The 27,107-nt window shown below is 43.6% G+C and overlaps 1 protein-coding gene across 2 annotated transcripts in view; it reads right to left on the bottom strand.

The window, feature by feature from the left end:
* Positions 1-10,256: 10,256 nt before the first annotated feature.
* The window catches only part of IL12RB1 (interleukin 12 receptor subunit beta 1), a 144,179-nt gene continuing 127,328 nt past the window's right edge, over positions 10,257-27,107 (bottom strand). The window contains exon 15 of one of the 2 annotated variants that reach the window (XM_073599691.1): positions 10,257-11,399. In XM_073599691.1, coding sequence (XP_073455792.1) covers positions 11,043-11,399 — 357 coding nt within the window. In that variant the 3' untranslated portion in view covers positions 10,257-11,042. The remainder of the gene's footprint in view (positions 11,400-27,107) is intronic. The other variant, XM_073599697.1, reaches the window with a different exon arrangement.

Raw genomic sequence — 27,107 nt, 5'->3', positions numbered from 1 at the left:
GGCGGAGCCTGCTCTCGAAGTCACGCTGCAGGGCGAGCGGCCTAGACCGTCTGTATCCTCCATGTCCTCGGGTTTTGTGGATAACAACCGGTTAATCGAGCCCGCCGAGGTGCCCTTCTTAGGCAGGGACTTGCCAGATCTCTTCCGCATCATTAGTGAGATAGCAGCAGTGATGGGATTTCAATAAAAGGTCGTTTGTGCTGTGTCGGCTCCGGAGAGATGCGTCCGCTCTACAGCATGCTGAAACCACGCCCCCCTGGGAACCATTGATTTTTGAATAGAGGTAGAGAAATGCTGCTAAAAGCTAAGGCGGCTAAACGTGCATTAATGCCAATGCAAAAAGCTACTAAAAGCGTGTTTTTACAGTTGCTTTTTCCTGGCCATCCATTGTTTTCTGTAAGGAAGAAAATGTAAATGGACATGTGTCCTTTTACCCCCACCTGCATCGGATCGAGATGCCAAAAGCAGACGGATGGGGATCCATTCCCCATCTGTCTAGCGATACGGATGACAGTCAGATGGAAACAGACAGATGGTCCTTTTCCATCCAACCGCCCCTTAGAGAATAGCGGGCTGTGTCTGCTCTGCATAGGTGGTGCAGACATGGACCTGTCATTCGCCTGCTCAGCAGACAGATTCCCCGCTGAGCAGGCAGATCCACTTGACAGAGTCCACCCCTTTTGTAAAGGGGCCTTAGAGATTTATGAATGAAAAGTTAGATTAGTTCAGTTTCTGGCAACAAAACCAACTCCATGTGCCAGAGCCTTACCAACCACAGATTAGGATACATATTCAAAAACATTTTCAGAAGCAAGGCAGGGCTGGCAATATTTCTTGCAATGTCACTGCAGCAACGGTGCTATATTGTCAACCCACAACAGGAAATTAGGAGTGCATTTCTGCTAAGATCAACAGGTACTGTTCTGCACTTTAAGTGCAACCAAAGGGATTTTTTTTTTTAGTTTTGGATAGAGTGCAGAGGGATTAAAACCCATGATGGGTTTTTATTGTTGTCTTTTCCCCCATTAGGTAGATTTACCTTCTCTGTTTGTCCTGTTACCATTAATATCAAAAGCAAAATAAAAACCAAATTTTGGGTTAACACCTGAACACTAATAGAGGGGAAATAGGGGGGATTGTGCTATCTTGGGATTTCATGCCCTCCAACCTGTGATAGCTAGTGGGGAGTGAAATAAAAAATGTGTGCCCTTAGAAATCCTGAAGCCAATGATTGGTTTTCGGGGTCTTGTGCGCGGCTAGGCTCCCAAAAAGTCTCACACATGTGGTATCCCTGTGCTCAGGAGAAGCAGCAGAATGTATTTTGGGGTGTAATTTCACATATACCCATGGCATGTTTGAGCAATATATAATTTAGTGACAAGTTTGTGTAAAAATAAAAATAATTTCCCGAAACTTGTGGCAAAATATAAAATATTCCATGGACTCAACATGCCTCTCAGCAAATAGCTTGGGGTGTCTACTTTCCAAAATTGGGTCATTTGGGGGGTTTTGTGTTATCTTGGGATTTCATGGCCTCGGAAACTGTGATAGGTAGTGAGGGAGTGAAATAAAAAAACGTATGCCCTTAGAAATTCTGAAGTTGGTGATTTTCGGGGACCTGTACATGGCTAGGCTTCCAAAAAGTCTCACACATGTGGTATCTCCATACTTGGGAGAAGCAGAAGAATGTATTTTGGGGTGTAATTTCACATATACCCATGGCATGTGTGAGCAATATATCATTTTTTTTTGTAATTTTTCAATCACTTGTGACAGAAAAATAAAATATTCAATAGGCTCAACAATACCTTGGGATGTCTGCCTAAATGTATGACTAAAAAATAGTTTATTGGAATTTTATAATAACAAAAAGTATAAAATTGTTTTTTTTTCCACAATTCGCAGTCTTTTTTTGTTTATATCACATAAAATAAAAATACCAGAGGTGATCATTTACCACCAAAAAAAAGCTCTATTTGTAGGGAAAAAAAGGACGCAAATTTTGTTTGTGTACAGTATTGCATAACCGTGCAATTACCAGTTAAATCAGTGCAGTGCCAAACTGTAAAAAGTGCTCTGATCATTAAGGGTGTAAAACCTTCCGGAGCTGAAGTGGTTAAATGATAGAGACAGAGTATTAACCAAAAATACAGAAAAAACACATGATACAAATGTTAAAAATTGATTTGTAGTGTAGTGAGTATTTGATCCCCTACCAACCAACAATAAGTATGGCTCCCACAGATTGGCTACAGTATGTGCTCATGTGGTAGACAGATAAGTCCTATCAATTTAAGACGTTGCTTCTAACAACAACTTGTTATGTCTATAAAAGACATCTGACCACAGAATCTCTTGCTTCCATTAAAACCTCACCATCATGGGCAAGACCAAAGAGCTGTCAAAGAATCTCAGGGACAAGATTGTAGACCTGCACAAAGCTGGAATGGGCTACAAGACCATCAGCAAGAAGCTTGGTGAGAAGGAGACAACTGTTGGACAATTTCTAGTTGTCAAGCAACAGCCAAGAAACCTTACAGATTTAGAAAAGATCTGTAAAGAAGAGGAGACCAAAATCCCTCCTGAGATGTGTGCAAACCTGGTAACCGACTACAAGAAAGCACCTCTGTGCTTGCCAACAAGTGTTTTTCCACCAAGTACCAAGTCATGTTTTGCTTGAGAATAAACACCTATTTCTCCAATCATCTTCCAGGGCAGCATCCGAGAGATAGGCTCCTCCTTCCTGCAACAGGAAACACATTAGTTCACCATTATAAATTTGTTAGTCTCACCTGTGTGCCTCAATTGTTTTGTGTTTCCTCCGCACCCACAGGAGCTGCAAACGTTTGTTATTTTATCCAGTCTCTGTGCTTTCTGCAGGGGACTCCCTGTCCAGCATCCCATTCAGCTCAGGGGGCCTTGGGAGGGTGAGCAGGGGCAGCAATCTGAGCCTCAAAGCTCTGCCTGAAGTTTCGCCCCTACAGAGGGGTATGCAACTATTCCCCCCCAGCTGCACTACATGCCGCCGGCATTTTTCCCCACAGCTACTGCTCCTCGATGGTGGAGGGCCATCCAGCTGAGCCCCGCACTCCAGGTGTTTTAGAGGTTCCGTCGCTGTGCAGGCGACCTGGCCGCCGACCCTCCTGCTCACCGATGGTATTCCGCTCGCATCCCACAAGCATCTCTGCAAGATCCCCTCCTTTGTGGTCCTGGGAGGTATGGCAAGAGTGGCCAGACGCATCATTTCCGATTGTGCGGTCTGGTCGGCGGCCATCTTGGTGGAGGCTGGAGCCTCCAGGGAAAATGCCTTTAATGTGCCCCCTCCCTATTGGAAACCCAGGAAGGAGGATGCCAGAGAGGACATGGCAGGTGCAGGTGTGTCCCCCAACCCGCACGGGGTCAACTGGGGGCGGGGCTGGAGCTGGGGCAGGAAGCAGAAAGGGCTCTCTAAACAGAGGATCCCGGTGGCTGGCCAGGTCGGATGCTTCTCCACCCTGCCCTGCAGATCCTGCATGTCAGGACAGCTCCAAGGTAAGCCAGAGCACTCTGGAGTCACCTCTGTCTTTACCTCCCTACAAACCGTACAATTGCATTGTACACCGCCAACCCCACTCAGGCCCTTTGTGCTTACTTGCAGGCAAAGGCCCCAGAGGAAAAAAGGGCGCAGACCAGAGCAAGGCATGCGCCTCCTGCGGTCACCGGTTTTTCCCTGAGTGAAAAAAGCCACTATGCCAAAAATGCATTAATTGGTGGCTAAGGAGTCAAAAGGCTTCCTTAAGGGCATGCTTAACTCCTTTACAAAGGACATAAAGAGCACTATTGGGCCAATACGCTCAAAAGTAGAGAGGCTCGAGGTGCCAGCAAGCTCTAGCCAAGCCAGTACCCTATCTAGTGGATTTGGATAACTCCAAACAAAACTCAGAGGGCAGCTTACGCTGGGTTTCCGATGAGGATGACTCGGCATCAGAGGGCACCCTATTTCCCTCAGAAGACACAAATAATCTTCCAAGGCTTGGTCTCATCTGGTGTGACTTTTCATGCAACTTGGGACTGCAGAGTTGCATGACAAGTTGTACCCATGACTTCCAATGAGTACCATTCATATCTGTGCGACTTCAGGTCGCAGCGACTTCAAAGTGGTCCCTGCACTACTTCGGTCCCACTTTGATGTGACTTAAGGTCCATAGACCTCAAGAATACACAGACATGGTTTCAAGACATGACATCAAAATCGTGGCAAAATTGCATAAAAAAAATGTGCAACTTTCAGGTTGCAATAGTGGAACCTAGCCTAAAGGCTATAGCAGACACACTGGGTATTAAAGAGCAAAAAGCTGCAGGGCTTTCCCTGCACGACAAAATATACAAGGGGTTGCAGCCCAGAAAACCCAGGAGAAGCGCTTCATACCAGGTGCGGTCAAGCGCAGGTATCCATTTGCAGAGGAAGACACCAAGACTTGGGCGAAAATGTCCCAAAGTGGATGCCTCCCTCGTGAGAGTCGCAAACAAATCCGACTTAGTTTTTGATAATGCGGAGCATGAGAAGCAGGGGAGGCGATTTTTGAATCCGGCAATGGCTTCCACCTGTACAGCTCGCACCCTATTAGCTGGCTGTCTCAACTGCAAGCGTTGCTAGGAGAAACGCCAAGGGAAGAAATGGTGAGGACCATTCCCACACTAACCAGAGTGGCAGCTTTTCTAGCAGATGCCTTGGCTGAAATGGTATGATATCTTCTAGGGCCACGGCCATAGGGAAGAGAGCCCTGTGGCTGAAAGTCATAGGAGGGGACATCGCCTCCAAGAATAGGCTGTGTGGGATCCCATTCACAGGAAATGTTCTGGTCGGGCCAGACCTGTAAAACGGTCCTTGACAGGACTGCAGCGAAGAACAAAGGGTTCCCCCCAAGCAAAAAACAAGCAGGGGAAGGCACCCTTTTGTCATTCCAGGAGATTTAAGCCGCTCAACAGAAGAACAGAGGTATGCATGGCCACAATAGACTTGCAAGATGCATACTTGTATGTACCCATAAAGAAAAGTAATCAAAGATACCTAAGGTTCACGATCCATCGGCCAGTGGCCACCCTGCATCTGCAGTACACATCTTTTGCCTTTCGGCATCTCTTCTGTGCCCAGAATCTTCTCAAAGATTATAGCAAAAGCTTAGAAATCATCCTTAGAAATGTCCATTCCTGTCCCTCGGTTGAACAAACAATCTCTTCAGTGGTGGCTCAATCCGCTCCGTTACGCCGAGGGGCGCAGATGGGCACAAGCCAACCCTGTGAGGATTACCACAGACGCCAGTACCCTAGTATGGGGGGCACACATGGGGGATCTCTGTACACAAGGGAGATGTAACTCCAGATGGTCTTGAGCCTCCTTGTATATGAGGGAATTAAAAGCCATAGAGAAAGCGCGAAGAGCATTGAAACCAGCTATCCAGGGGAGAGATGTCCGAATTCAGTCAGACAACACCACAACAGTGGCATACCTGGACAGGCAAGGAGAGACAAAATCTCGTTTGAGCCTGACAGAAGCAATTCTGTCATTGGCTAAGACAAACATCCGATCAACCTCGAGAATCCACTTGAAAGGGACAGACAGCACGCTGGCAGACTTTCTAAGTCGAAAGACCATAAAACAGACAGAGTGGTCTCTAAACCAAGCAACCTTCTTGTGGATCACGCAAACCTGGAGAGTGCCCCAGGTAGATCTGTTTGTCTCAAGGACAAATGCGAAACTGCCAAGGTTCTTCTCGCTGGATACCACAGATTGCAACATCAGAGTGGACACGTTCAATCAAAGCTGGGCACACCAGCCATGTTATACATTCAATCTGACCGCCCTAATACCAAAGGTGAGCCAAAGAATCATGGAAGAGAGGGTAACAGTGATACTCGTAGCACCTCACTGGCCCCAGGGAACATGGTTCAATCACTCGAAGAAACTGTCTCCAGCCACACCAGATACAGCAAGACCTACTGGACCCTCCTATCACAAGGGTCAGTGAACCACCCGAATCGCAAACTCATGAAGCTTTCGGCTTGGTTACTGAGAGGGTGAGGCTGCAAAAGAAAGAACTGTCGGACAGAGTGATCAACCCCATTCTAGCCAGCAGAAAACCCCATAACTAGAGTGAGAAGGAAGTTTGTCTCCTGGTACGGAAACAAACAGGATTCCCACAGAGAATCATCCTAGCGATTCGGGATTTCCTGCAGGAGGGAGCAGACTTGAACCTCTCTCGTAGCACGCTGAAGGTACAAGTGTAGCACTTTCCCCCTGTCTGGACACCAGATTAGCAGAGGACCCATTTACAAAGAGATTCCTGATCTCGTTAAATAGAGCCAGACCCGCTAAAGTCGGCAGAACTCCGACATGGAACCCCTCCACGGTGCTCAGAGGATTCCTCTCTCTGCCATATGAACCACTGGGAGAGTGCTCAGATAAAAATCTTACACTAAAAAGCGCACACTTAGTGGCCCTAGCATCGGCCAGGGGAGTAGGTGAAAGTCTCAAGATTTTTTACACGATGGAACCCTACTGATTGATCCAGGCAGATAAAATCTTCCTCTCGCCAAACCAAGTTTTTCTACCAAAAGTCTCTTCAACCTTTCACAGGATGCAGAATGTGGTTATCACATCTCTTCCTAAGTCAATGGATAGAAGGGAAAAAAACATTACTCATAGCGTATCTCGAGAGAACTAAGGGCTGGCAAAGAACTGCCATGTCATTTGTCCTCTATGCAGGAGTCAATAAGGCAAAGCGGGCATCGAGACTCATGATGGCCAGATGGATAAACCTTGCCATACAGATGGCCATTTGGGGACAAAACCTTGCCCCCCAAGTAGGGTCAAAGCCCACTCGACCAAAGCCTGGGCAACCTCGTTTGCAGAAAAGGCAGGGGAAACTCTGGAGCAGATCTACAGGGCAATGACATGGTCGAACTTCAGTACCTTCGCGAGACACTACCGCAGCGACCAGCTGTCAAGACCAGACATTGGTCACAAGGTGCTCCAGACCTTATCCCCACCCTAGTATGTATTGCTTGATACATCCTCTCTGATGCTGCCCTGGAAGACGATTGGAGAATACAGAGTTAGGTACCTGGTAACTCTTTTTCTAAGAAGTCTTCCAGGGCAGCACTAGTTCCCACCCTAAGCGATGATACCAGGTATTGTGGGGACTCATTGGCTTACTGAGAGTTCCTTCAGTGCTTTAATACTACTGAGGCACACAGGTGAGACTAACAAATTTATAATGGTGGACTAATGTGTTTCCTGTTGCAGGAAGGAGGAGCCTATCTCTCGGATGCTGCCCTGGAAGACTTCTTAGAAAAAGAGTTACCAGGTACCTAACTCTGTTTTTACTCACTGAACTGCAACTCAGGTTATAATATTTGTATCATGTTTTTTCTGGATTTTTTGATTGATATTCTGCCATCATTTAAAATACACCTATGATAAAAAAATTATAGACCCTTAATTTCTTTGTAAGTGGGCAAACTTAGAAAATCTGCAGGGGATCAAATAATAATTTTCCCAACTGTATATAATGTTCACGTACTTTCCTAATGCAAGCCATGCCAAAAAGCTATAGTTCTGATAATTTTTGAAAAATTCTGTATTTGGAGACACGGCAAGGGGATGCAGTATACCTGCGGTGAAGGTGTGCGGTACTTTATAAGCCCAGTGGTTTTCATTTTTTTTTTCCCAAAGGATGCAGTAAGATGTTATAAAAAAAAAGGCAGCTCTTGAACAAACTGTCAGCAACAGTTTTAATCGCCCAAGCTAAATGTTGTTAAAAATAAAAGAAAAAAGACCCTCAATTAATAGAAAAATGTACAGTAGGGAAAAAAAAGTATGGAAGAAAATGTAATTTGCCATAAAATGTGATCTGTTTCAATGGTTTTTATTGAAAGTTTTCAAAACCTTTTTAACATTTTAAGTTTAAACTGTATACCATATCTCAGTATTATTATACAGTGTGCCTTTCTAGAAAAATAAATTGTTATCTTCCGGCCTGCACAGCTTATTGCTCAAATTCAGAAAAGGATAAAATATAAAAACAACCAAATAATATTTCTGTAGTCTAAAAGATAACTATGAATATCCCCTGGTTTCCCCGTCCCTCCACTACTCTCCATATAGGAGGGGAAGGAAGGGGGAAGACCAAGGCCATAGGCGATTCTAGAAAAAGAAAAGGAGAAGAATGAAGGTAAGAAAAAAATAATATCAGAGAGAGAAGTGCACTCCCTAAGATTAATTTGGTCAATTCCTGAGATTCACAAGGGGTCAGACGAGTATTTAATCCATGGTTCCCAGATCCTATCAAATAGGGCTCATTTGTCCTGTAGGATCATAAAATGTGATCTGATCCTCATCTAAGTCTCAATAGACAAACACAAGGTGCTTAAAGGATTAGTTCATCTTTGGGAACATGTTACATGTTCCACCCGTTTTTTAGGGTGTAACATGTTCCTAATGCTGCAGCTGCTCGCAGATCCCCTTGCTGCACGTCTGAAGTTTGTTAAAGAGCACCTTGGCTACTGGGAAAAGTTTTTTTGTGAACTAATGAAACAAAAGTTGAATTGTTCCAGAAGAATACTCAACACTATGTATGGCGCAAAAGGCACAGCTTACCAACATCAAAACATCTTGCCAACGGTGAAGTATGATGGAGAGAGCATCATGATTTGAGCTTGCTTTGCTGCCTCAGGGCCTGGACCACTTGCCATCAATCGAGGGGAAAATAAATTCCCAAGTTTACCAAAATATCCTACTGAATAATGTCAGGGTGGCTGTCTGCAAGCTGAAGCTTAATAGAAGTTGGGTGATGCAGCAGGACAATGACCCAAAGCATCTAAGTAAATCCACCACAGGCTGGCTTCAGAAAACAATGTGCCTTTTGGAGTGGCCCAGTCAGAGCCCAGACCTTAACCACATAAAGATGCTGTGGAATGACATCAAGAGAGCCATTCACTGCAGACATTCTACAAATGTGTCTGAGCTAAATAAGTTTTGTAAATGAATGGTCAAAATTTCCTCCTAAACGCTATGCAGGTCTGAGACACAGCTACCAAAAGCACTTGCTTGAAGTCATTGCTAGCAAAGGAGGTTCGACCAGCTATTAATTAATAGGAAATTAAATTAATGTTATCAGCCTAAGCATAAGGGGGGATTTACTAAAACTGAAGCACTCAGAATCAGATTGGTAGCCAATCAGTTTCTTTAGCTTGTTTAAGCTTTGACAATAAAAATCCCCCCTGGGGGTTATTTACGAAAGGCAAATCCATTTTGCACTACAAGTGCAGTCACTGTAAATCTGAGGGGTAGATCTGAAATTAGGGGAAGCTCTGTTGATTTTATCATCCAATAATGTGCAAGCTAAAATGCTGTTTTTTATTTTCCTTGCATGTCCCCCTCGGATCTACAGCGACCGCACTTCCAAGTGCACTTTGCACTTGTAGTGCAAAGTGGATTTGCCTTTTATAAATAACCCCCTCAGTTGATAGATGCAGAGTGTATGTGCTAATGAGGTCAGCTGGTAAACTCCTTCTTGTGTCTTACTGAATTCCCCATTCCAAATCTAAATATCAGGAAGTGATGAGGCTTTCTAAGAAATACAGCAGGGGCTAAGGTAAGGCCTAGTTCTCAAAATCAAAGAAAGCTTATATTTTTCTGCAACAGAGGTGCATTAATGGCATATTGGTACATAGGGGAGCTGTAATTTAGAAAAAAGGTAAACTTAGCCTTTAAACCATTAGAAGTAAGTTATACCTTTTACAGTTTTTATTTCTTGATGAAAAGAAACATGAATCTAATCAAGTCTATAAGTCCTCTATGCTACACTTTTATACTCTGACTTGTATAAAGATATTATAACTGATGAGATGCCCCCTTCACTTCTTGTACTGGATATACCCAGAACATTGCTCATTGCTGTGAACTTTCTATCTCTGTAATAATGGATTAGTGGAGACAAACTGCAATCAAAAATTGCATATATGCCTATACTGACTCTTTTATGTTGCTTAATGGTAAACTCTATGAAAACACGCATACCTTATTTTACTCTCCTTATTTATAATTCTCACTTCGTAATATATTGGTTTGGCAGTTTTCTGCTTGTTTGTGTGATTGGTCAACAATAAACCCCTCCAGTTTTTGTATAAATCACACCAAGCCTACTTGTATCATTTTTGTAGAATACTGAAGCAATATGGAGACAACTGAAAATGTCATAATAAAAACAGGTATCTTGGTTGACATATTATATATATATTTATTTATTATACAGGATTTATATAGCACCAACAGTTTGTGCAGCGATTTATAAAAGAAAGACAGTACAGTTATAATACAATTCAAAACGAGGGTTGGAAGAACCCTGCTAGCGAGAGTTTACAGTATAAAAGGGAAGGGCACAGGGTAATAGAAAAGGTAGTAACTATGTGGGGATGAGTTGATGGAAAAAGTAACATTTTCAGAGATGGGTTTTCGGGGATCGCATGAAGGCTGATAGAGTAAGAGAGAGCCAACAAATTGGGCACAGGAGGAGGTGATGAGGGAGCTAAAGAATCGAAGGTCTTGGGAGGCGCAAAGTTATGATGTAGCTGGTGACAGAGTTGTTGGATTTTATTTGTTGGGTGAGCAAAATCAGTGGAGGGATTGGCAGAAAGGGATGGAAGATGTGAGTGGTTTGTAAGATAAACGAGTCTGGCAGCAACATTCATGATAGAATGAAGAGGGAAAGGCCTGTGTAGGCCAATGAAGAAGGAGTTGAAATAATCAAGGCAGGGATAACAAAGGAATAAATTAGTAGCTTGGTGAACGTGGCAAGATTTGGACAGTGATTGGATATAGGGGCTACAACAAAGGAGATGTCAGAGCCCATGATCACACAAGTAGTGTAGCACTCTGGCATGAAAGAAAGAAGGACATATATTTGTGGTATTCATCTTGATGGAAATGTTGGGGAGGGGACATTGGAGGGGGATATGTTGGTGTATATGTACAGTATATATATTAAATATCCATCATTACCTTATACAGATATTGAATCTTCACAAACACCTAAAAAAGCAACATTTTCTTTTAAATCAGCTTCTGTTGTCAAGTCATCATCTTCCAGTTTTTTGATCTCCTGAATCAGTGCTTCCTTTCCAGTAACTGGTGTCATAGAAACCACTTGCTTCTTGTATGCAAATTGGAGATCTGTCTCAGCTTCAGCAACTAAAAAGACATCATTGTCAAATATTTCGCTGGTTACAACCACTTGCTTGATCTCAGGGTCCTTGAAAATCATATTGGTGTCGTTTATAGCCACATTGGTTTCTATCTTTAAGAAGTCTGTTTGTTGGTTTTCAGAGCTTGCCTCAATTAGATATTTTGGGCATAAAATCTAAAATATATTAGTAAAATGGCATTAGAATCATGCTACTTAAAGATTTGTAAACCTTGATAATAGTGTTCACAATGGTGTTATGTAATGATTGAATGTATCTCCTAGTTGATCAGAATGTGGATGTGCACCATTTCAAACACGGCTGGAGCACCCCAAAATCATTTTTTGAAGGCATTTCTATATGCTTAGTCATGCCTTCTTCGCCCAGACACACACATTGTAGAATTAATAAAAATAATGTCTACTCTCCCCTAACCTGGAAGACAGGGAAGTACAGGGGGAAAAAATGAAATTGCTGCATATACATAGCCTTGAAAAAGCATTCATACCCCTTGAAATTTTTTCACATTTTGTCATGTTACAAGAAAAACATGTAAATGTATTTTATTGGGATTTCATGTAGTAGACCAGGGGTGTCCAAACTACGGCCCTCCAGCTGTTGCAGAACTACACTTCCCATGAGGCATTGTAAAACTCTGACATTCACAGACATGACTAGGCATGATGGGAGTTGTAGTTCCTTAACAACTGGAGGGCCATAGTTTGGACACCCCTGTAGTAGACCAACACAAAGTGGCACATAATTGTGAAGTGGAAGGGAAATGATAAATGGTTTTCATTTTTTTTTTACAAATAAATATCTGAAAAGTGTGGCGTGTATTTGTATTCAGCCCCCTGACCTTTACTTTGTAGAACCACCTTTAGCTGCAATTACAGCTGCAAGTCTTTTTGATGATGCCTCTACCAGCTTTACACATCTAGTGACATTTTTGCCCATTATTCTTTGCAAAATAGCTCAAGCTCTGTCAGATTGGATGGAGTGTGTCTGTGAACCGCAATTTCCAAGTCTTGCCACAGATTCTCAATTGGATTTAGGTCTGGACTTTGACTAGGCCATTCTAACACATGAATATTCTTTGATCTAAACCATTCCATTGTAGCTCTGGCTGTATGTTTAGGGTCATTGTCCTGCTTAAAGGTGAACCTCTGTCCCAATCTCAAGTTTTTTGCAGACTCTAACAGGTTTTCTGCTAAGATTGCTCTGTATTTGGCTTCATCAGTCTTCCCATCAACTCTGACCAGCTTCCCTGTCCCTGCTGAAGAAAAGCATCCCCACAACATGATGCTGCCACCACCATGTTTCACGGTGGGGATGGTGTGTTCAGGGTAATGTGCAGTGTTAGTTTTCTGCCACACATAGCGTTTTGCTTTTAGGCCAAAAAGTTAAATTTTGGTCTCATCTGACCAGAGCATCTTCTTCCCATGTTTTCTGTGTCCCCCACATGCATAGCTCCCAACTGTCCCTGATTTTTATGGACTGTCCCTGATTTGGAGCAATGTCCCTCTGTCCCTTTATATAGTTGTATATAAAATGCACGTTTTATCTATCAAAAAGTGTTTTCCAGTGCTAAACCTTTCATCTGATCTCTAAATTGCTGCATTTGTAAATTTCAAAAGCCAATATAAAGGAATATTAGTGGTAAAAAAAGCATTTGTGGGTTTAACAAATCTTTTTTTTATGTACAGTTTTCCTTTAAGGGGGCGAGGCAAGGGGTGTGTCCTATGTCTGCATATTTTTGCTGATAGGTGTCCCTCATTCCCATTTCAAAAAGTTGGAAGGTATGCACATGGCTTCTTGCAAACTGCAAACGGGACTTCTTATAGCTTTCTTTCAACAATGGCTTTCTTCTTGCCACTCTTCCATAAAGGCCAGATTTGTGGAATGCACGACTAATAGTTATCCTGTGGACAGATTCTCCCACCTGAGCTGTGGATCTCCTCCAGAATTACCGTGGGCCTCTTGGCTGCTTCTCTGATTAATGCTCTCCTTGCCCAGCTTGTCAGTTTAGGGGGACGGCCATGTCTTAGTAGGCTTGCAGTTGTGCCATACTCTTGACATTTTTGGATGATGGATTGAACAGTGCTCTGTGAGATGTTCAAAGCTTGGCATATTTTTTATACCCTAACCCTGCTTTAAACTTAATAGAACAAAAATAGGGTAGAAAGTATGGGACTTAATGGTACACCATATAGAAAGGAACACAATTAATAATATAAAAATATACAAATATTTATTGAAAAAAAACACTTAAAAAAGGTAAGGAATACAGTTTACAGTCATAGTCATAGGTATACACATATTGCCTATCACTGACAAATGAGAGTACTGTAGTTGCATGCAAATCTAGCCATGTCCAAAAATTCCGACATGTTTCGCCGGAAGGGCTTCATCAGGAAAAGGACAAGGATATTTAATTAATAAAAACACATGGTATATTCAACCTTAGATGTATAAACCAAAAGAACAAAAGAAAAATTAATTGATATATCACATTTCACAAGGGGTTACCACAAATATATAACTTGCACAAACATGGCTCCACCATACTCACAAAGCAGACAAAAAAAAGGGGGGCCTCAACACCCCCCCCCAAAAAAAACAAAACCACCACAAAAAATCCCCCCACACACAGACCCCCCAACAATGCGGACTCCATACCTTAAGAATGAATTCCGGAGACAGCGCAACTGAGAGATTACCCAAAAGCCTGCATCCAGACCGGTCCAAAAAAGGGTGCCAGATCTCCCGTAGGGAGGGATGTGTGTTTTGTGTTATTCAATCAGTCATGTAGAGGTATGAAAATACCTACAATATATATCGTATGTTATAAAAGCAATGTGTAGATTAAGGATAGAGAGATCACAAGTCCATAACACTTACTGGTAAATGAACTGTACTCACCATAGTCCTATTATGTGGAATTAGAGATATGTGGAATTATCTCTTAATAGGACTATGGTGAGTACAGTTCATTTACCAGTAAGTGTTATGGATTTGTGTTCTCTCTATCCTTAATCTACACATTGCTTTTATAACATACGATATATATTGTAGGTATTTTCATACATCTACCTGACTGATTGAATAACACAAAACACACATCCCTCCTTACGGGAGATCTGGCACCCTTTTTTGGACCGGTCTGGATGCAGGCTTTTGGGTAATCTCCCAGTTGAGCTCTCTCCGGAACTCATTCTTGAGGTATGGAGTCCGCGTGGTTGGGGTGTCTGTGTGGTTGGGGGGATTTTTTGTGGTGGTTTTTTTTTTTTTTTTGGGGGGGGTGTTGAGGCCCCCCGTTTTTTTTTTTCTACTTTGTGAGTATGGTGGAGCCATGTTTGTGCAAGTTATATATTTGTGTTAACCCCTTGTGAAATGTGATATATCAATTAATTTTTCTTCTGTTCTTTTTGTTTACATATCTATTGAATAAACCATGTGTTTTTATTAAATATCCTCGTCCTTTTCCTGATGAAGCCCTTTCGGCGAAACATGTCAAAATTTTTGGACGTGGCTAGATTTGTATGCGACTACAGTACTCTCATTTGTCAGTGATAGGCAATATGTGTATACCTATAACTATGACTGTAAACTGTATTCCTTACCTTTTTAAGTGTGTTTTTTCAATAAATATTTGTATATTTTTATATTATTAATTGTGTTCCTTTCTATATGGTGTACCCTAAAGTCCCATACTTTCTACCCTTTTTTAGGGATGTTGGTTCTATTATTCTTTGTGTCTATTTGGAGCTGACCTCTACCCTACTTACATGACCTGCTTTAAACTTCTCCACAACTTTATCCCTGACCTGTCTGGTATTTTCCTTGGGCTTCATGATGCTGTTTGTTCGCTAGGGTTCTCTAACAAACCTCTGATGGCTTCACAGAACAGCTGTATTTATACTGAGATTAAATTACACACAGGTGGACTCTATTTACTAATTAGGTGACTTCTGAAGGCAATTGACTCCACTAGATTTTAGTTAGGGGTATCAGAGTAAAGGGGGCTGAATACAAATGCATGCCACACTTTTCAGATATTTATTTGTAAAAAAAATTTGAAAACTCATTTTTCTTCCACTTCACAATTATGTGCCACTGTGTGTTGGTCTATCACATAAAATCTATTTACGTTTTTGGTTGTAATATGACAAAATAGGAAAAATTCCAAGGGGTATGAATACTTTTTCAAGGCACTGTAATATAAATATTAGGAAACTTTGGCACAAACTTATTACCTAGTGCAGTAACATACTGCTACAAAATAGTATAATGCTGACCACTAAAAGTAACATTTGTTAGTTTGAGTATAATTTCTATTCTCCTAAGGATAAAGCCTTGATGAAGCATTAGCAGGATATCCTTAAACAAAACCTATTCAGGGGAATTCATAAAGAATATCTAAAACACTCTTAAGAGTTCCAACATGCCTCTGTACAACACATATCCGTGCAGGCGACAGATATATATGTGTTGTAGACACGTTGGAGGCGCATTGAAACTAGAATGTCCATATGGACACTCTGCCCTCAGTGCAACTCTACTTATTCCCTGCTGCTGTCCCTGTCAGACAGGCTGCATCAGGGAGTTTTACACCTAGTGGATGAAGCCTGATGTAGATTCACAGATACTAGCTCCCCATCAGATCTGCTCCCCTTGTGATTGACAGTAGGCAGTGGGTAGATCCTTAGCCAACAGTCTGCTGTTGGCTATAGAATCTTCCCACTGCCTGCTGTCAATTACAATGTGAAAGCATTATAATGGACAACTTGTAAAAGTGGCACTAATAAGAACTACCTGCATTTGCCACAGGTGTCAGTATAGATACTGATACAAGTGGTAGGGATTTTTGAATCTGGTTAAGGGCATTTTAAAGGGTCGTGGCACCAGAAAACTGTTGGTAGTGTTTTATTGACATCCCATATTGTGCATTCTCTATTTCTCCTGGATAGGTAATATATTAAAACAAAAAAAAAAAAAGCAGGTGGCGCCTCTATCTGAGTGTGGAAACAGCTATTTGGTAATGATGAATAAATATAGCACTCACATTTGATGGAGGAAATATTGGCTTGTCATCTGTGGAAGTCCTAAAATCTCTAGCAGAAATCTACAGGCAAATGGCTGGTGTTGTGCAGAGATTGGCCAGGAAGCTGCTGGGTGGTGAGAAGGAAAGTGCTGGAGAATGGAATGGGCAGCAGTGTGTTGTGCATCGGCGTCTGGGTGTCCTTGGCTTGCTTGACACTCTTCTGAAATGCAGAGTTTGGCCAGGAAGTGGCTGGGCAGAAATGGATAGCTACACTGTGGCTGGGGAAGCTAAACTGCGTGCAATGCTGTAGAGCTTTCCCTATGGTTTGACAAGGGGGTGGAGCCCCGGGGCGCGTAGCCATGCCCACTTGTGGAGAGACATCACCTCATCCCAGCGGAGATTGCCAAGCCAGCCGAGGACACCAAGAAGCCGCCGCTCTACAGCATTGTACACGGTTTAGTTTCCCCAGCCACAGCGCTCCTGTCTGTTTCTGCCCAGCTGCTTTCTGTCCGAACGCTGCATTTCAGAAGAGTGTCAAGCTAGCCAAGGACACCCAGATGCTAATGCACACCAAGCTGCTGGCCTCTCCATTCTCCAGCACTTCCTTCTCACCACCCAGCAACTTCCTGGCCAATCACTGCACAACACTGGCCATTTGCCTGTCGATCTCTGCTAGAGATGTTAAGACTTCCACAGATAACAAGCCAATATTTCCTCCATCAAATGTGAGTGCTATGATTATTCATCACCACCAAATAACAGTTTCCAATACTCCACACTCAGCTAAAGGCGTCCCCTGCTTTTTTTTTTTTCTGTTTTCACACACTAGGTTTACTTAGAACCTATATAGAGGAGCTGCCTCTTCCCTCCAAATGTTGATCTTTTTTAACTGTTTACCCCCCTTTTCATCACTCGCATCCACCCTGCTACATTACTGGTCTGGCTACAGCAGCTTCATAGGTTTTTCCTACTGAACAGGTAATATATTACTTTATAGAGTAGAAACATCATAAGTAGGGAGGAAAAAGTCTGCCTGTGTTTAGTTTGTAAACGGTTTTGCAAATCATGCTCAAATTTCAAAGTCGAACACTAATGAGGTCTATAGGTGGTGAATCAAAAGGCACAGGAAGCCAGGCACTGCCATGGGGGCATATATCCATGCCAAAATTTTTAAATAAATTAAAGATTAAAAGAAAAGATTAGCGTTTCTCCCTAACAGCTCCAACAAACACTGACCATATTGCTCTTGCAAGTCCACCCTTTTATAGAAAGCGGTCTGGGTTATCTGTTCCTTCAAATTATTGGCTCTTGTGACTCAGCTACCCAGAGAATTTGCTGATGAAAATAGTATCAATAATAGTAACCAACATGGATTTATGAAAGACCAGAGCAACCTTTTAACAATCTACAAGAAGGTGAGCTACAATTTGGATAGAGGAAGGCCTATGGATGTAGTATGCAGTACCTATTGTGAATTTCACTAAGGCATTTGATACAGTACCCCATAAACACTTAATTTACAAATTAAGATCTTTTGGCATCGATGATATTGCATGTACCTGGATAGAAGACTGGTTGCAAGAGTGGGTTCAGAGGGGGGTGATTAATGGCTTATTTCCTGAATGGCCTAGAGTTGTGAGCGGAGGTGCCCCAGGGCTCTGTCCTGGGACCATTTATGTTTGATTTGTTCATAAACGATAAAGAGTTTGGAATAAGTAGTTCAATCACTGTGTTTACTGGTAATAAAAAGCTAAGCAGGGCAATAACTTCACTGGATATAGAAACTTTGCAAGAAGACCTAGTTAAAATAGAAGGGTGGAAAACTATATGACAGATGTGGTTTAACATTGAAAAATGCAAATGAATGCACTTGGAACTAAAAATATGCATGCAAGTTACTCACTAGTGGCAAATCTCTGGGGGAATCGAGAATGGAAAAGGAACTGGGGGTTTTAGTAGATGACAGACTCGGCAACAGCAAGTGATGCTAAGCTGCAGCTAGCAAGGCCCGCAGACTATTAGCATGCATTAACCACTTGAGGTCCAGGCCATAGCCGAATGACGGCTACAGCGCGGACCTCAATCTCCGGGAGGACGTCATATGACGTCCTCCCCTATGCACATGCACCGCGCGCACCCTGCAGGGTGCGCGGCGTGCGCGCTGTGATCACCGAGTCACGGAGACTCGGATGATCACAGATCCGCGTAAGGGGCCGGTCCCGGCCCCTTACCATGTGATCAGCTGTCAGCCAATGACAGCTGGTCACATGATGTAAACAAAAGCTCGGTGATCGGTTTCGTTTTCTCCTCACACTGACAGCGTGAGGAGGAAAAAAAAGCCAATCACCGGCTTATGTTAAAGGGACATCGGTCCCGAAGAGGAAGGAGGCACAGATGCCTCATCTGTGCCTCCAAGTGCCATCTGCCAGTGCCCACAAGTGCCACCTATTAAAGCCCACAAGTGCCACCTATCAATGCCCACAAGTGCCACCTATCAATGCCACCTAGCAGTGCTGCCATCAATCAGTGCCCAATCAGTGCCCAATACTGCTACCCATCAGTGCCCATAACCGCCACCCATCAGTGCCCATCACTGCCACCTATCGGTGCTCATCAGTGCCGCCTCATCAGCGTACATCAACGAAGGAGAAAAATTAACTGTTTGCAAAAATTGATAACAAAATATAAAAAAAATATAATTTTTTAAAAAAAATTCTGTCTTTTTCAATTTTTTTAACAAAAAATAAAAACCGTAGAGGTGATCAAATACCATCAAAAGAAAGCTCTATTTGTGGGGAAAAAATGATAAAAATTTCTTTTGGGTACCGTGTTGTATGACCGCGCAATTGTCATTCAAAGTGCGACAGCGCTGAAAGCTGAAAATTGGTCTGGACAGGAGGGGGGTTTAAGTGCCCAGTAAGCAAGTGGTTAAAATACTGTAACTATAATTCTACCACTTTACAAAAGCACTGGTTGGCCACATCTTGAGTATGCAGTCCAGTTTTGGTCACCGATCCATACGAAAGATGTCCTTGAACTGAAGAAAGTCCAGAGAATGGCAACAAAACTATGCTGTAATAAGGGGACTGCAAGACCTCATTTAAGACAAAGGACTACAAACATTAAAGTTATTCTACTAGGAGAAGAGGTGCTTAAGAGGGGATACGATTGCAATATTACAGTGAAACTTTGGTTTATGAGTAACGCGGTTTACGAGAGTTTTGAAAGATGAGCAACTTTTTTTTTTAAAAATTGCCTTGATCTGCGAGAGCCGTCTTGATATATGAGGTGTTTTTTTTTAGTAAAAAAAATTAATGACACAATGTAAAGGAGTCTTCTGCTCATCCATATAAAGCCGCTGGTGTACAGCATACAGTACAGCTTTGAATGTGGTCAGAAATTTGCGGGTTCCTGGAGACACTCTGACACTCCCAGCAGGAGTGGGTGTACCCGGAAGTGATGTCAACAGTTCCTGAGTTCGCTTGGAAGCGCTGTGAGCTGAACCTGTGGCCACATGCAGCATTGTACTGTACACCAGCAGCTTTACTGAACATAGAGTACTGTATACAGAGTGGCTTTAAATAGATGAGCACCAACCTGTGGCCACATACAGAGCTGTGTACACCAGTGGCTCTACTCTACATACAGTATACACAGCGGCTTTAAATAGGTGAGCACCAGACTCCTTAACATTGTCACTGTGCACATTCTTTTTTTTTTTACCTTAAAACTTTTGCAACATAGAGGTACATTACAGTATTCCTACTACTGTATAGTACTGTATTTTGAATTGCAGTTTTATTTGTTTTATGTTTACAGTACACTTTATGCCGTAATCATTTTTTTATGAATAATTGGTTGTGGAACGAATCAGAGTTTCCATTATTTCCTATGGGCAAATTCACTTTGATATAAGAGTGCTTTGGATTACAAGCATGCTTCTGGAACTAATTATGCTCGCAAACCAAGGTTTCACTGTATATCTCTTTACATGGGGACTGTATTATTGAGAGAAGACTGTTTGATCTAAGGTCTCTAAAGCAGACACATGGCCACACAATGAAGTTGGACAAGAAGCAGTTCAATCTTAAACTGCATAAGGGGCTCTTTACTGTTATGCCATGTACACATGACTGGACTTTGACAGCAAAGGTCCGACAGAACGAATCCGCCGGACAATTCGATCGTGTGTGGGCTTCATCGGACCTTTGCTGTCGAAAATCAGACAGACTTTAGAAATAGAACATGTTTCAAATCTTTCCGACGGACTTGAGTCCGGTCGAAATATCCATTTGTCTGTATGCTAGTCCGACGGACGAACGACTCAAGGGCAGCTATTGGCTATTGGCTATGAACTTCCTTATTCTAGTCCGGTCGTACGTCATCACGTACGAATCAGTCGGACTTTGGTGTGATCGTGTGTAGGGAAGCCCATTGCGTTAAAACTCCGTCAAAAGTCCATCAAAAAGTGTAGCTAAATTTAAAATAACTTTTAGATGTGTTTATCAAACACTATGTACAGGGATATTAAAAATGGTTGGGACATAAACACAGATACACTCAGGTTGAACTGGTTGGACAGGTGTCTTTATACAACCTTATCACCCACTATGTAACAAGTAGGGGTGAACAAATCTGCCTGGACTCTGTTTGCAAGCCATTTTACAAATCTTGCTCATAGTTTGCAAACATTGCAGCAAACCCCAATGAAGTATTTGAATGGCGAACATTTTTATTTAATTCTGTCCATTTGTAGGACTAATAAGCAATTTCTTTTTTTAACAAAGGCATATGGGAAGCTGGAAACTGCCATGGGGACGTGTATCAATGCCAAAATGAATACATTAGAATTAAAAGACAGTATCTTTCCCTACACAGAATTGTCAGCTCTCTGTAACAGCTCAAGCACACACTAATGCCCTGTACACACGGTCGGACATTGATCGGACATTCCGACAACAAAATCCTAGGATTTTTTCCAACAGATGTTGGCGCAAACTTGTCTTGCATACACACGGTCACACAAAGTTGTCGGAAAATCTGATCGTTCTAAACGCGGTGACATAAAACACGTACGTCGGGACTATAAACGGGGCAGCAGCCAATAGCTTTCATCTCTTAATTTATTCTGAGCATGCGTGGCACTTTGTGTGTTGGATTTGTGTACACACGATCGGAATTTCCGACAATGGATTTTGTTGTCGGAAAATTTTATAGCAAGCTCTCAAACTTTGTGTGTCGGAAATTCTGATGGAAAATGTGATGGAGCCTACACACGGTCGGAATTTCCGACAACAAGGTCCTATCACACATTTTCCGTCGGAAAATCCGACCGTGTGTACAGGGCATAAAAATATTGCTGCTGTGACCCCACCCTTTTATAGAAATGGGGTCTGGGTTATCCATATGTTCAAATTATTGTTTTTTTGGACTCCAGGGACAAAGCCTACACACTGTAAGATAGATTGTTCTTTAATTCTGTTGACACACCTGCAAACATTGGGAATCCTGAGGATGTGTCATGAACTCATGGTAATGGTGAGCCTCGTCTCTATTCACAGGTTAAAAAATATATATATATTATTTGGCTGCCAGGGTATGCCATTCATTATTGGCAAGCTCATGAAGCAGTCTGACCTAGAAGGGCTGCTGCTGCTGAACATTGCATGTGTTACCATGTCAGCAGGTCCAATCCAGTGCCAGCATTACTGATGACAGCTGCATAGAAATCCCAGGTTGATGTGGTCACGTTACACTGGAGATATCATGTCCCTGTATACAGATGTTTGGGGAACTGTCAGATTGTTTTGACTATTAAATCCTTCCGTTAATCCACATACAGTCTCCATACCTTTCTTTCTGTCATCATTCAAACATTACTGTCTGCTTGCTAAGCAGATACTGTATATCAAACTACATTTGGTGATTGATTCCATAATGTGTACATCAGTTGTAGTTTTTAGTGATGTTTGGCATCCTACACTGCCTTGCATACCCTCTTGTCTGCTCTCATGCCCTTTGCTATTAACTGACATTTGCGCGGTCGTGCGACGCTATACCCAAACAAAATTGACGTCCTTTTTTTCCCACAAATAGAGCTTTCTTTTGGTGGTATTTGATCACCTCTGTGGTTTTTATTTTTTGTGCTATAAACAAAAAAAGAGCGACAATTCTGTCAGTGTAGAAATCCCTCTTTTCTATTGGTGGGTGGCGTAAAATCCCCCCCGTTACATGGTGGCTAGTGCGAATTCCCCCTCACATTGATGTTCAGTGTAAATCCACTATATACTTGCCAAAAATTTCCAGCTTTGCTCTACATGATTCAGAATTTGCCACCATGCACTGCCTCCTAACTAATCCCATCCCCCACCGCTGTTACTGATCCCATCAACCACCCCAGCATTGCCACTGATCACACCCCCCCTCCCCCAGCATTGCCACTGATCTCAGGAGTCCTAGGATTCCTAGGAGTTTTCTGTCTATTGATGGGCCCCCTTACCTCCCCAGACCATGGTGTGCAGGGAGTGAGGAGAGGATGTGCTGTAACCTTTAGCAACCAATCACTGAGCAGTAATAATGTGCAGTAACCTCTAGCAACCAATTAGTGAATGATATAAATGTCCAGTAACCTCTAGCAATCAATCAGCAGTATTGATGTACAGTAATCTCTAGCAACCAATCAACAAGCAGAAGTCATGTGCTGTAACCTCTAGAAAATAAACAGTGAGCCATAGTGTGTGCTGTAACCTCTAGCAGCCAGTCAGTGAGCGGTAATAATACTGGTTCAGTAAACTGATTTTGAGTCTAGCTGCTACTTATTGTATGTCTCAGAGCATGTAGAGAGAGCAATTGCATGGAGGGGGGGGCAAGAAAATGTTTGCCCAGGGTCCAGTCAATATTAAAGACAGCCTTGAAGACAGCAGTTGCTAAGCTACTTGCCTGAAGTCTGTCATGTGTTGAATCTTAAGCCTCGTACACACAATCAGATTTTACGACGGGAATTGTGTGATGACAGGCTGTTGGCGGAAAAACCGTTTGTACGCTCCATTGGACAATTGTTGTCGGATTATCCGCGGACAAATGTTGGATGGCAGGCTTTAACATTTTCCGTAAATAACGGTCTGAACACATGAGGAGAAGGAAGTGGTCGAACACTGGATAGCCAAAAGTCGCATTGCTATTGAGCAAGCTAGATTGCTGACACTGAGAGCAGCCAAAGCCATAGACACAGTCGGCAGTGCCCGGGCTCGAAAAGAGCACCGGAGCGGCCATCTGGGGATATTTCGCCTTATACCCTAAATCGCTATGTGACCTGTTTCAGGTCGAGTTTGTGAGGTGAGAGGCCATCCTGTGTGTGGTGGAGGGGTCACTGTCACTGGATTTGACACCGTCTACCTCATATAACTGTGTGCACCAGCTGGGATCTATCATCATGATTTTTAATATTGTTATTCTATGGACTTTTTAGAATTGTGCAACACTTTTATTTTTATGCTTATTTGAGGTGTTTCTTGAATTAACCTAACCTTAACCTTTTAACTAACCTCTGCTAGCAGTTCATTGTTTACTGTTTCCGTTTACGTCAGCGCTGAATATCTTTTTTCAATATATATGACATAATTGGTCATGATTAATAAAGCAACCAAGTTTTGGTCCAAGAAATCCTCCTCCTCCTGTTCCTAGACTGGACTTGGGTCAAAGCAATCACTCCAAGGCCAATAATAAATAACACGTTATCTCCTCCGATTCTGCAACATGTCTGGCATTTCTAATTCTCACTAGCTGGTAATACAATGGATTCTTATCTGCTAAGAATCCAACTTTAAATAAGTACTTACCTGTCCTGGGTGCCCGCGATGTCGGCCGCCCAAGGTCCCGGCACCGCCATCCTAAGTAAGGGAAACAGGCAGTGGAGCCTTGCGGCTTCACTGCCAGTTTCCTACTGCGCACGCGCGAGCGGCGCTTTGTGAATGGGACGCGATGTGTTGTGGGACACACACAGTTCCCATAACACACCATGCCCCATTCCCCAGAAGACAACACGGGGAGCAGAAGACTGAAGATCACCGCGGTGTAGGAAAAGGCAGATTAGGAAGACTGCCTAGCAACAGCCATTTCACGTAAGTAAAAAAAAAAAATTTTTTTTCTTTTCCTCCATTTTTTTAGGTATTTTTTTGTGCAATTTTTTTTTTCAGGGTGGACCTCCACTTTAAGTATTACTCCATGATGCTGATATAATTGATGCTTTTCTCATGGATTTTACTTTTATTCAACAGATCCAATATCATTTATTGTGTATAGGCAATCTGCTTATATAAGTTTTGGCCTAAACATTTAATTGTGCAATGCCTACAATATGATGACCAGACATCCCCGGTTTCCGGGGACAGTCCCCAGACTGAGGACATGGTCCCCGGTCCAAGACCGTCCCCACTTTTGTCCCCGGGTTGCAGGCAGGGGCCCCCCGGGTCCAACTCCGAGGCTGCGGTCACTGCTTTTCTCCCCCTGCTGTGCCAATCCTGCCCTGATCCCCCCCGAGCGGCGCGCAGCTGATTGCACACAGACACACACAGCTTTTCTGGCCGCTCTGCTGAATGAAAGGAAAGAGCAGGGAGGAGGCCACACTACACCCCACCATTGGCTGCAGCCTGCAGAGAGACTACACATGATGGACAGCCAGAACCACACTGTCGAGGTACAGTTACAGTATACAGGGGGTTACAGTATACAGAGAGGGAGAGGGGGGTTACAGTATAAAGAGAGGGAGGGGGGAGTTACAGTATACAGAGAGGGGGTTAGAGTATACAGAGAGGGAGAGGGGGGTTACAGTACACAGGGTGGTTTGCAGTATTTATAGAGAGAGAGGGGAGATACAGTATACAGAGAGAGAGGGGAGATACAGTATACAGAGAGAGAGGGGGTACAGTATATACAGAGAGAGAGAGGGGGAATACATTAAATACAGAGAGAGGGTGAGATACAGTATACAGTATATACAGAGAGGGGAGATACAGTATATACACAGAGAGAGGAGGTACAGTATATACAGAGAGAGGGGGGATATAGTATATACAGAGAGAGAGAGGGGGGGATACAGTATATACAGAGATAGAGGGTGTACAGTATATAGAGAGAGGAGGTACAGTATATACAGAGAGAGGGGGTACAGTATATACAGAGAGAGGGGGGATACAATATATACAGAGAGAGAGAGGGGGAACAGTATATACAGAGAGAGAGAGGGGGGTACAAACAGAGCGAGAGGAGGAGATTTAGTGTATACAGAGAGAGAGGGGGAACAGTATATACAGAGAGAAGGGAATACAGTATTTACAGAGAGAGAGAGGGGGGTACAGTATATACAGAGAGAGAGGAGGAGATTCAGTGTATACAGAGAGAGAGGGGTGCAGTCAGAGCCGATCCGCCCTATATGCTCACTATGCAAGCTGCGTAGGGCCCCGCCACTGTGGGGGGCCCCCAAGGGCGGATCGGCTCTGCTCAGGGCCAGACTGACCTACCAGGATACCGGGACATTTCCCATTAGGCTGCCTGCCCTGGGGCCACTTTCAGCTATGCTGTGGCTGCAGCGGAGCTCAGTGTGAAGTCGCGCTGTGACAAAGGTCCCGCCCTCCCCCTAGACCAGCCTGTGTGATAGATGCAGTGTTCTGTCTATCACACGAGTTGGTTTAGGAGGAGGGCGGGACTTTTGTCACAGCACGACTGAACCTTTCACACTGAGCTCCGTGACACAGCGTGAGATACGCGCTGTGCCTGTACATAATCCGCTGGCACTAACTGGTGAGGTGGCAATGATTGGCACGGTAAGACAGCAATGATAGGCACAGTAAGGCTACATTGATTGGCACAGTAAGGCGGAAATGATTGGCACGGTAAGGCGGCAATGATGCGCACAGTAAGGCGGTAATGATTGGCACGGTGAGGTGGCACTGATGGGCACAGTATGGCTGCAATGATGGGCATAGTAAGACTGCAATGATGGGCATGGTGAGGCGGCAATGATGGGCACAATAAGGCTGCAATGATGGGCACGGTGATGTGGCAATGATGGGCACGGTGATGCTACATTGATTGGCACGGCGAGGCGGCAATGATTGGCACGGTAAGGTGGCAATGATGGGCACGGTGAGGCTACATGATTGGCACGGTGAGGCGGCAATGATGGGCACAGTAAGGCTGAAATGATGGGCATGGTGAGGCGGCAATGATGGGCATAGTAAGGCTGCAATGATGGGCATGGTGAGGTGGCAATGATGGGCACAATAAGGCTGCAATGATGGGCACGGTGATGCAGCAATGATGGGCACGTTGATGCTACATTGATTGGCACGGTGAGGCAGCAATGATTGGCACGGTAAGGTGGCAATGATGGGCAAAGTAAGGCTGCAATGATGGGCACGGTGAGGCGGCAATGATTGGCAAGGCGAGGCGGCAATGATTGGCAAGGCGAGGCTACATTGATTGACATGGTGAGGCAGCAATGATCAGGACACTGATTTAAGGGGGGGCTTTCTGGGGACCCTGATGTAGGGGGAGACTCTCTGGGGACCCTGATGTAAGTAGGGAGGCTCTCTGGGGACCCTGATGTAAGGAGGGACTCTCTAAGGACACTGATGTAAGGGGGGCTCTCTGGGGATCCTGATGTAAGGAGGGGCTTTCTGGGGACCCTGATGTAAGGGGAGGCTCTCTGGGGACCCTGATGTAAGGGGAGGCTCTCTGGGGACCCTGATGTAAGGGGAGGCTCTCTGGGGACCCTGAAGTAAGGGGAGGCTCTCTGGGGACCCTGAAGTAAGGGGAGACTCTCTGGGGACCCTGATGTAAG

Source organism: Aquarana catesbeiana, linkage group LG01, assembly GCF_042186555.1.
Source record: "Aquarana catesbeiana isolate 2022-GZ linkage group LG01, ASM4218655v1, whole genome shotgun sequence".
Lineage (NCBI taxonomy): Eukaryota > Metazoa > Chordata > Amphibia > Anura > Ranidae > Aquarana > Aquarana catesbeiana.
This window is presented reverse-complemented; position numbering and strand designations above follow the sequence as displayed.